Here is an 11691-nt window from a genome sequence, read left to right on the forward strand (position 1 = left end):
CCTTCTGTGAACCACCTTGAAAGAAGGCACCCCTACCCCAGTCAAGCTGCTCAGATAATTGAAGCCTGAGACATCTTACTGTAGCCTTATGAGTGATCCTGAGTCAGAACCACCCAACCAAGTTGCTTTCAAATTTCTAACCCACAGAAACTATGAGAGATGATAAGTGAATATTATTGCTTTAAGTCACTCAGTTTTTAGGTGATTTTTTTCAGAATTAATAATTAATTCATTGACCTTGCCTTAAAAGTTTGCACAGATCTCATTTTAGGCATATAGACTTCTACAACCCCTAGGTCAGAATACCTGGCTGTAGAAGCCATATGGCAAATATCATTACATTCTTAGTTCTCTGTTAATTTCCAAAGTATTAATTTGATCAAATCCAAGTTTTACTTTAAATGCCTGCTGCCTGTTACATAACTATATATCTACATTAAACATATAGACACATGCATTTATAATTTATGTGGTGCTGACTATGTTCTGGCACAGTTACAGGCTTTTTATAAACAGTAACACATTTAAATCTCATAAAGTGTCAGTGAATAGGTGCACTTATTAGCCCCTTTTTACAGATAAGGACACAGATTTAAATAAGCTATGCCAGAGACACTCTCCCAAGTCTATTTCTTACCATTATGCTATCGAGGCTTGCTACCTATCTACCTATGTAGTTATCAAAATTTTATTTAGCTGCCACACTCCTGAAACATTCTAGAGACTAATCAGCTTAGTATTGGCTTATTCCTGGAATAATTGTCAATGAGGCCCATATACCCTTTCAGATATGAAACAGAATTTGGGACCTAGAAAGAAAGAGGATGGTCATAAAGGGATAAAAGAGGAACCTACTTAGGACAAAGCAAACATGAATACTCCACAAGCATTAATTATTTAGTTTATTCATATTTCTTTTTACGCTGCAGCGCCCTCTTCCCAACTTAGTGCAGTTTCTTATATTTTGCAATACATATTTTTTTCAATTACAGTTTACATTAAATATTATGTTGTCTTAGTTTCAGGTGTATAATACAAAAAGTGTCATTTTTTTATCAAGTGTTTTTTTTTTTTGCCTGATGGTGAAGACTGTTGAAGAGTCCATGAAGAAACCTCAACATCGTGAGTGACAGACATGGGTCATCAATCACTCTTTTTTAAAAAAAAATATATTTTATTGATATTTTACAGAGAGGAAGGGAGAGGGATAGAGAGTTAGAAGCATCGATGAGAGAGAAATATCGATCAGCTGCCTCCTGCACACCTCCTACTAGAGATGTTCCAGCAACCAAGGTACATGCCCTTGACCGGAATCGAACCTGGGACCTTTCAGTCCGCAGGCCGATGCTCTTTTCACTGAGCCAAACTGGTTAGGGCATCAATCACTCTTTTTAAAATGGGAAAATACTTTGATTTCATGACATAGCCTGCATTACCACCATTTTGCTATGTGTCCAATTATCTCTAGGACATTGAGTCAGATAGAATCTATGGTATATTTTGTAGTCAATATTTTAAGTAATGATAACATAAAGACATAAAGATTAAAAAATGACAAGAACACAACAATTATTTTCTTTACTGTATATGTTCTACTTGCTGCATTTACCATGCAGTAGTATTAATAAGTTCATACCAAATTATCTGGGATATATTTGAATATATTTGGACTGGGACTAACATAATAACTATGCCTTTTTGAAGGTGTACCATTTAGTGCACCTTTTCCCACAGAATTTTACTAAAAAGTCTTAAAAATAAAAATCATAGATTCATTTTTTTGCAATTATTCTATTTCTCCAATTTCAATTCATCAATCTGACTTAGTTTTTGGCTTGTTAAGCATAATTTTTCTTCAGTTATCTTCATACACTCTCAGTGTGTCTTATCCTCTCCAGTCATTAGATGCATCTTGTTTCTTGTACTTTGAAAGAATACTTTTCATTTTATAGCCTTTTATTCTGAACTGGAGATGATTTGTGTCATCAGTGTCTTAGGCACCTGAAGCACAGACTCAGGGGTAGAAGTATGTGTGTCTTCTGTCAATCCACCTATCGTGGCCGCCACCTCAAATGTAATATTACATTGCTTTATGGAATGGACAGGAATCTAGAGTGAGAGTCACTGTATGATTATACTTCAAAAATATAATAATTATTACAAGGTTGCCATAATAGGCCTTTGAGGTGTTCTTTAAAAAGCTCAGTGTGTCCAGGGACAATTTCAGTGACTTTGGTAGATACAATTTGAAAGTCCCTTTTTAAAAAACCAAGCAAATAATTGTTAATAGCAGAGGAAAGCACAAATGGCACAGGATGCAGAGTTAAAGGAGTTGGATATTGCATTTTGTTTTATTTCTGCATTGTTTTTACTCTATGACTTGGGGCAGGTCTTGAATTTTTCTTTGGATATGTGGGCACATGCTAACTTATTTATTTTCCAGGGCTGATTTTAAGAATCAAATAAAGGATACTTCATGAAGTTGCTTTAAATATTAGCTATTACTATATAGATATTCATTTTCTTCAATATCAAAGCAATACCAACTTGAATAAATATCTGTTCATTCCCTCTCCTCTTAAGTACTATATTTGTTTGTCTAAGTTGGATATGTGGGCACATGCTAACTTATTTATTTTCCAGGGCTGATTTTAAGAATCAAATAAAGGATACTTCATGAAGTTGCTTTAAATATTAGCTATTACTATATAGATATTCATTTTCTTCAATATCAAAGCAATACCAACTTGAATAAATATCTGTTCATTCCCTCTCCTCTTAAGTACTATATTTGTTTGTCTTTATATCCTCTATAGCATCAATGTTATTGGATGGTACCTCGCACAATATCAAACAATGGCTAAATATAGAATCAGTTATACTTATTGATGGTGGTTGGTTATATTTTACCTTTCCATAATGCATGATGCAGAAAAATGGGTAATATTCAAATAAGGCACATTAAAGTTGGATGTGTCTGGGGGGAGAGGGGCGGTGAGGAGCAGGTCATAAAGACATAATTTGTACTGTGGTTGTTGGTAAATATTTTCCAACCAGATTTCCAGGGAAGGTGGGTGGGAATGGAAGTTCTGGTTTAGGATGTGATAGTTTATTTCCATGGTAGAAATGCTCCCACCATTATTGATTTCGAGTTACCAATGTGGCGTCCCTGCAGGTGGAGTTGGAAAGAGATTTGCAGTAGTATACCATTGCATAGTATTTTCAGAATACAGATATAGCAGATGTAAATAATTTCAAAAGCATAGATACCAGTAAAATATGGTAAAACAGTTAAGAAGTAATTACTGAGTTTTGTGTACTTAGTATTTTTGTTTTTAACCTAATTTATTTAAATGTATGTTTATAAAAGTTAATTTTTAACAATGACATGTTTATCAGTCAGATCACAAGATTCCTAAAAATGTGAAAATTGGCTCTTACGAGGTGGTTATGGGCTGGCTCTAGCAGACACAAATAGGTTCCTTTATTTGAGATAGTTCTGATATTTAATTAAAACATTATCCACAATTTATCATAGTTTTGAATTAAGCATAAAGTGGGTTTTTCTGTAGTTGTGGCAGAAATTTTATTTACTAAAATATTAGGAGGTGTTTATGAAGGAAATTTTTAATTTATTTCCCTTTTTGATGGCTCCTGTCAAGAATTCAAATATCATTATAAATTGTATACTAAACAGGGTATAGAAAAAAATAGGTTTTCAGTGTTTCATGTACTCACAACTGTAAACTTACTTTTGCCCAACCCTATAGTAAGAGGTTCACTATATATGCAAGTAAAGTAAGTAAATCATATTTTAGATCATTGCTACAACTATTAGTTCTTGCCAATGAAGGATAAAAATGAGGCTTATAATATGTTATAATAGGAAGTACTATTTTCTTGATGACAATAATTCTTAGCACAATTAAAGTTCATAGGTTTCATTTACTTTTTATAGGGCTAATGCAGCTCATGTAATCCTAACTTAGAGAATAAGAATTCCTCACCCCTGTTCCTCTAAGAAGAACTATACTCAAACCAAAGATGATTCTTACCACCTATGTAATTTTTCTTTTTCCAATTTTCTTCAGTATCATATCTTTTCCCTATTCTTCTTATCTTTTTGCCTGAGTCAGGATAAGAGATTTCATACTTTAGCCAGACCTGAGCTAGATCCTTGGTCTAAACCCTTAAAACTATTTTAAAAAAAGACTGTTTGGTACACTATATGCAAAAACTGTTATTTTTAAAACTATAATGGATTTTATTTTAAAGCTAAAAATGATATATGTTTGAAGTAGAACCAAAATTATAAACAATAATTTAGTTTTTAAAGTATCATATTATTATTGACACATACTACAAATATTTGCAATAGTTATGTGGATGGATAGACGGATGGATTAAGGAAGGAAGGAAGGAAGGAAGGAAGGAAGGAAGGAAGGAAGGAAGGAAGGAAGGAAGGAAGGAAGGAAGGGAGGGGAAAATAAATACATAGGTACAAATATATGGATTGATATAGTGTATAAAACGTTCACCATCTTACACATACAGTTATACCTTCTATTTCATTTTGGGTAACATTTTTCTATAACCACTTTCTTGTGTGTTAATTATAAATACTCTTTCTTATTATTTGGAATATTATATTATACAAACATGTGAAAGAACAATCACCTTAACTAATTTTTGTTTGCATGTTTTTCTCCAATATTTGGTGTTATGAATATCAGTGTGTTAAAAAATAGCATATGCTAATTTTTGTGTTTATCTCTTTTATTGTGATATAAATGATATATAATATATTAGTTTCAGGTATAATATATATAATCAAAATGATCACCACAATAAATCTAGTTAACATCCATCATCATACATAGCTACATTTTTTTCTCCTGTGATGAGAACTTTTAAGATCTTTTCTCTTAGTAACTTTCATATGTACAATATGGTATTAACTATATTCATTTTGATTATTTTTTTAGTTTGATACAAATATGTGGTGTTTTGGGTCATAGAATATGAATATTATAAAACTATTTTATGTATACTGTGAAATTTTATTAAGGAAAGTTTTATACATTCAGTGATATGACTGATGTCACTGGCTAATGCCTGCTCATGCTTCCTTGCATCCATGTCTACAATGAAAACCATGCCATAGGTATTATAGACATCAAATAATGTCTGCACATAATAAAGTACAACTTTTCATGTGATATATCAAATATTTGTGGCCTGTGAGAAAAAAGATTGGGTTTTAAATCAGGCATTTAACAAATGCTAACAGTGAATGTGGTCAAGTTGTTTAACATCTATGAGGTTATTTCCCCTACTGTAAAGAATATAACTGTCTTGAGCGGTTTTGTAAGAATTATAAATAATGTATGCAAAGTAAACCATACAAAGTTGGGTCTGGGTTGATGATAATTATAAAGTCTAGGAATAATGCCAGGAAATACTACAATAAACTGAGTTGGAACGACAGCTCTTCTCAGCAGGTGAAATCAGTGTTTTAATGACCTGAGGTTGCCAGGAGCTGGATTCCACTTCTCACATCAATTCTTAAAGTGCTTTTATGAGCCCACATCAATCCTTTCATAACTGTAGTATCATTAAACCCACGATAGAAATCCACTGATCACTTGCCTTGCTCTTTTAAGAGGTGATTAGGGCAATGCTGTGATGCTCACTGGAAAAGGTGAAAATGATCTTCACAGTAAAAAATGCATTATGAAATGAAAAAAATAATTGATTTGTCCATGATTTATAACACATATATATTTAATTTATGTTCACTAAAATTGATATATATATTCAAATATAATTTGGAAACTATATATGCATATTTATAATTTAAGTGCCTCTAATACTTATTGATCAGGATTTAAACAAAATATTACTTTTGCTTAAATTTTGGATTATTTTATGTGGAGACACACCTGTTTGAAAGCATTTGCAATGGAATGCTTTTTATGACATTTAAATTTTAAAGTAATTTGCTCAGGTATACATCCTTATGTGTATAGGGATTTGCCGCTTTATCCCACGCAGCAACTGTTCTGTTCTGGTTCTTTGTAATTTCTTATGTAGAGGACTCTGATAAGAACCTAACTCCACTCCTGGTATCTAATTTATTTGGTCTCAAATAAATCCTCTACCCCAGGGATGAAAAACTGCCCCTGCCACCACCAGGGCAGATCTAATCCCCAATAGTGTTGTTTGGTCAGGAAGAAACTTTAATACTGACCATTGGAATTTCAATACATATAAGAAAGGAATGCATTCTCCAGATCACCATTGATCAAACAATCCCTGATTCTTTCCCCATTAGCAGTACCTACTTAGTACACAAAGATCTAATTTTTTCATCTCTATACTAAACTGTCACCAGAGTATTCCTTTGGTTCTCAAATTTGATCAAGCTAATTTTCTTCTCAAGAATCCTTCTGGTTCCCTATTAGCCTCCTATACATTTTTTTAAAATATTGTTTTCATTGATTTCAGAGAGGAAGGGAGAAGGAAAGAGGGATAGAAACATCAGTGATGAGAGAGAATCATTGATCTGATGCCTCATGCATGGTCCCCTACTGGGGATCACACCCACAACCCAGGCATGTGCCCTGACCTGGAGTCAAACTGGGACGTCCTGGTTCATAGGTCAACACTCAACCACTGAGCAATACTGGCTGGAAAGCCTCCTGTACATTTTAACATGTCAATCAGTCCTTTATCTATCTTTAAACTTTTTCCCCAGGAAGAAAAACAAGCATTTATTGAGGACCTAATGTTTTACAGACATTGTGCTAAGGACTTTGCATTAATGTAATGTTTTTGGTCCTCATAATAATCCTATATTTAAAAAATAAAGAAATAGAGTTTGAGAGGTTAAATACTTTTGTCCAAGGACATAAACTAGTAAATGGCAAAGCTAAAATTTAAAGTAGTGCCTACCTCATTTTAAATATTTTGCTTTTTTTTCACTGTCCCAGTGGAAAAGCATTTGGGATCCTAAAAGCACAAAGAATATGTGAATCATGAAAAAGAATCAAATGAGTCATAGTGATAAATTGAATGTAATATGTTGCATAACTATCATGTTGACTTTAACAAGTTAATGAAGTAAGACAATGGACAATGAATAGCATATTAGAAAAACAATTATGCATTTTAGGAATGATAGAAAACTATGGAGCAGTTACAAGAACAATCATTTGGAGATAATAAAATACAAAAGAAACCAGAAAACCAGGAAACACTTATGAGCTTGAAAAGAACCAATGAGAAAAAATACATAGGAGGGTACCTTCGGCCAACACAAATGGTTTTCTGAAAGCAGCCTGAGTCTATAAGGGATAGAAGATTAAAGTTGCGGACAACATAAAATGTACCTCAAGATAACAGGCTCCATTAGCTGGATATGCTTTTTAATTTAAGTACAAGTAACTAAGAATGAATCTTTGAGAACAGAAAACCATAAAGTGGTTATGTGCCACCAAAAAACACTTCTTTTTTTAGTTACTAGTAAATACTTCTTTTTTTTAATTGAAGATTTTTGTTTCCTTTAGATCATTTTATATGCCAGATGACAATTTTTATAATGAGATTTTTATTTTCAAAATTGAGATGTACAGCTGAGAAATTAATAGTTACTCTTCCTTTCTTTTAACAACCATGTAATGAGCACCACCAGTTTTAAGCTGGGATAACTGTGAGTCTTATAAAGATGAATAATAAGACAGCCATTAATCACAGGGGCTAACAATCCATCAGGGATGCAGTATGTACAAATGCATACAGTGCCTACCATTAATGTTCACTAAAATTATGCTACAAAAGGCATTTCATGAGTGATATTGAGAATTGCAGGGGCTAAGAGATAAAAGATAAATTTGACTTTGGAATATCAGGGAGGACTTCATGAGGACAGTAGATAAAGCAGTATTTGTTGAAAAGCAAGGAAGAAGGCCAAAATTCAAGCTCTTCTCCCACTTACAATCTGTTGTTTAAATTTTCATATCTCACTTGACCCTCCTCATTTATAAATGAGACTGAAAACTGCCTTATGGATGGATTGCATATCTAAAAATGAATTGCATATCTAATAATAAATAAATTTTTAGACAATATAGAAAAAAATCTTGTTCTTTTAAAAATGTCTTTATTGATTTTTAGAGAGGAAGGGAGAGGGGAAAAAGAGATAGAACATCAATGATGAGAGACAATCATTGGTCAGCTGCCTCTTGCACACAATCTACTGGGGATTGAGCAGGCAACCCAGGGCATGTGCCCAGAATGGAAATCAAACTAGTGACCTCTTGGTGCATGGGAAGATGCCCTACCACACAGCCATTCCACCTTGGCCATTGGTTGATCCTTGTATGTGCCCTGACCAGAAACTGAATCCACAGCCTTAGCATATCAGGGCAACACTTTAATCAACAAAACTACTTGACCAGGGACTTACAATCTCTTGATTTAAATTTTCTATGGATTCAGAAAAAAGAAAATAATGTACTGAGAAATGTTGGAAGGATTTTTCACATGGAAATACTGCTGTCCAATGGATTTTTTATCAAAGTCCAAGCACAGGGCAATCGGATAAATTTGAATTTAAGATAAAAGTCAAATATCTTTTAAGAATAAGTATGTCCCATGTTGTATTTGGGAGATAGTTATACTGAAATGCTATTTGTTTTTCATATGAAAATCAAATTCAACTGTTGTCCTATATTTTTGTTTAATCTGGCAACCCTATCAGCCAGCATCCTATGACAATATGACTCACCTGGGCAGCGGGTTTCTCTTCAAACCCCAGAATTACTACTTATTGGTGCTGCACATCTTTAGGACTTGGATTCATCTTTACTCAACTTGTCCAAGTATCTTATCCATTTACCTTTTCCCGATGGAACAGGGTATTTCCTCTGAATCTGGCCCTAGCTCTTCTGGGCCCCAGAGTTTTAGCTTTTTTTTTCAGTTCTTTTCAATAAGAGATGGATCCTCCCATGTCAAATTAAAAGCAAGATCTGCTATGAGTTAACAAAAAGAAAGAAAACTAAAGGCCGTTTAGATAATTTTATACCTTTGTGAGCAAAATACCTCAGCAGGGCCTATACCTGTTGGCAACAGGGTCTGTGCATGGCAAGAAAAGGTCCATTTAAAGAAACTGGAGCTAATCAGCACACGGTGACTGCTAGCAGCCCCTCCCTGAGAATATAGTGTGTAGGACAGATTATCCAGAACTAGAGCCAAACTGATAATTTCTACTTTTGAATTATCTAGAACTGTCTACTGGATGGCATTATGCCTGACTTGATTGCACACGCTGATAACTTGTTCTCTTTGACTTAGAATGAGACATCCAAACTCCTTCCAAAGTTAGCTTTCTCTCAGTTTTGGAAGAGCCACCTTGGCCAGTAGGAAACTCCTGGTCTCAACAGGCATATTATTCCTCTACCTTATTAACCATGTACTTGCATCTGCTTTTGTGATGTCAGGACACAAAGGAAATGTCTGTGTGGGGTGACCCATGAAGAAGTAAAAGTAAAGAGTTTGTATTTTCAACTGGTAGGAGACTGGCTTCGGAGACTCTTCTTGGAGACACGCTTCAGGGACTCACTCAGAGGACCAGGCTCCAGAAACCACTTATGACTGGCATGGTGCTTGGTTTTTGATGAGAGTCCACAGCTGATTTTCACTTGGGGAACCTGACATTAGATACAGGAGAAGGTGACAGGAAAACTGGACGTCAGCTGCCCACTGGAACTCTTCTTAGAAGCTCCTACCAACTTCCACAAAGAGGGAGGCCTGAGCAGACCTCAGCTTCTCACTTTTCCTTGCTCCTGGAGGATCACACTGACTGAAGAGAGTCTCTTCTGATAGACACCTTCACTGCACCATGGCCTTTGACACCCAATTACGTTATATGACTGAGATTATTAAGCAAATCCCCACCTCAGGGAGCCAGAGGAAAATGCAGGAAGAAATGCCCCTGTGTGGGAAGCACCATGAGGTTCTGACCCTGTTCTGTGAGAAAAGCCTGGAGCTGCTGTGTCACCAGTGCAAGGGCTCCTTAGACCCCCAGGATCAGCCCCTGATCCCCATTGAGGAAGCTGTAGCTAGTCAGAGAGGGATGCTCAAAAGGTACATTGGGGTCCTCACTAAGAGCCTTGAAAGTGATGAAACTGTATATAAAAAGCAAGATGCAAATATTTGTGAAGTAAAGAGAAAGATGGAAAAATGGAGGGAGGAATTGGACTATGAATGTAAAGAACTTAAGTTTTTATTGGAAATAGAGCACGATGAAATTGATAACGATCTGCTTATAGCAGAGAATGATGGTGAAGAAAAACTAATTGAAAACGGAAGGCAAATTTCATACCATATGTTCAGGCTAAACATTCTGTTATTTGAAATAGAAGAGAAGTGTTTACAGACAGACCTGGATTTACTCACAGGCATTGAAAGCATCCACAACAGCTATGGAAACATAGAGTCCCCAGCCATCTTTCCATATAAATTAAAGAAAGAGATTTTCACTCTCCCCCCACATTATTTGGGCCTGCATAAAATGATCCGCACGTTTCAGGCAGATTTGACACTGGATCCGGAAACTGCCCATCCAGACCTCCTTATCTCAATAAGTGGAAAACAGGCAACATACTGGAAACCAGATTACATTCTTAATCCCCAGGCACTTACCTCTTACCCAGCTGTCCTGAGTTCTGAGGGATTTGATGCTGGCAGGCATTTTTGGGTGGTAACCATAGGAGTCACAGGTGAATTTTCCTTAGGTGTGTGTAAAGAATCCTTCCCCATAAATACTCTCATATCACCATCGCCAAGCAATGGCTGCTGGACTCATACATTTGGCCCTTTCTCTATTCCAAAAGAAATGATTGGTGTTTTTCTGGACTATGAGTTGGGAGAGGTTTCATTTTTTATAATTTAGACCTGCTCATACTTGTACAGAATCACTGCTACATTTACAGGAAAACTTATGCCTTATTTCTCCATTGCATCTTCTTCAGAAGCTTTTACCAGTATCATCACAGTCTAGTGATGACAAATTTGAAAGAAATTTTGTATGTGCTTAGTTGTTCCCTTGTTATTGACAGGAATACTTATAATAAAGATCCTGATTCCAGTTTTGATGTTTGAATGTTGCAAGTTTTTAGGATGTACCCTTCTCCTCCCTGACCTTAAACCTGGGAAAGCTGATGAGAAAGTCTAGGTGCTCCATCTTGGAGGTAGGGGGAAAGTGTCAATCAAACAAGCTTCTGCCAACATCATCCAGTACCTGCCATGAACACCACAACCTGCTCCCAGGCATTTTGGGACCTACTGTAATATCCAGCCTTATCTCGGTCCAAAACCTCATCATGTAATAAACATTTTCACACTCAAAAAAAAGAATTTGTATTTTCTCTGCTTATAATTCTAGACACTCTCCCAGTCAAAGGTCAAACTTTGATGGCATAATAATCCCTGATTAGGCTGAAACTGAAAGATCCACCTGAGTACTTTGGGACTAGGGAAGAAAGACAGCATATTTCTCACCACAGCTGTAATAATATATGCAGTCAAGAGGACAAAGAAGCCTCCCATCTCAAAGACAGGGCTAGAGTTCAAGCTGGGAAGGTGATCCCAAACAATTCTTCAAAAGAAAAATACTTAAGCAAGGACAGC

At 35.4% G+C, this 11691-nt stretch overlaps 1 protein-coding gene across 1 annotated transcript; it reads left to right on the forward strand.

Annotated features, from left to right (window-relative positions):
* Nucleotides 1-9901: 9901 nt before the first annotated feature.
* Nucleotides 9902-10954, forward strand: LOC102248049 (tripartite motif-containing protein 60). The gene has a single exon (XM_005871334.1). The coding sequence runs from the start codon at nucleotides 9902-9904 to the stop codon at nucleotides 10952-10954; it is 1053 nt and encodes a 350-aa protein (XP_005871396.1).
* Nucleotides 10955-11691: the final 737 nt, after the last annotated feature.

Source organism: Myotis brandtii, unplaced genomic scaffold (assembly GCF_000412655.1).
Source record: "Myotis brandtii unplaced genomic scaffold, ASM41265v1 scaffold335, whole genome shotgun sequence".
In the NCBI taxonomy this organism is placed as follows: Eukaryota; Metazoa; Chordata; class Mammalia; order Chiroptera; family Vespertilionidae; genus Myotis; species Myotis brandtii.

Coding starts and splice junctions, on each gene's coding strand:
- LOC102248049 (XM_005871334.1), top strand. CDS start 9,902: ATGGCCTTTGACACCCAATTACGTTATATGACTGAGATTATTAAGCAA.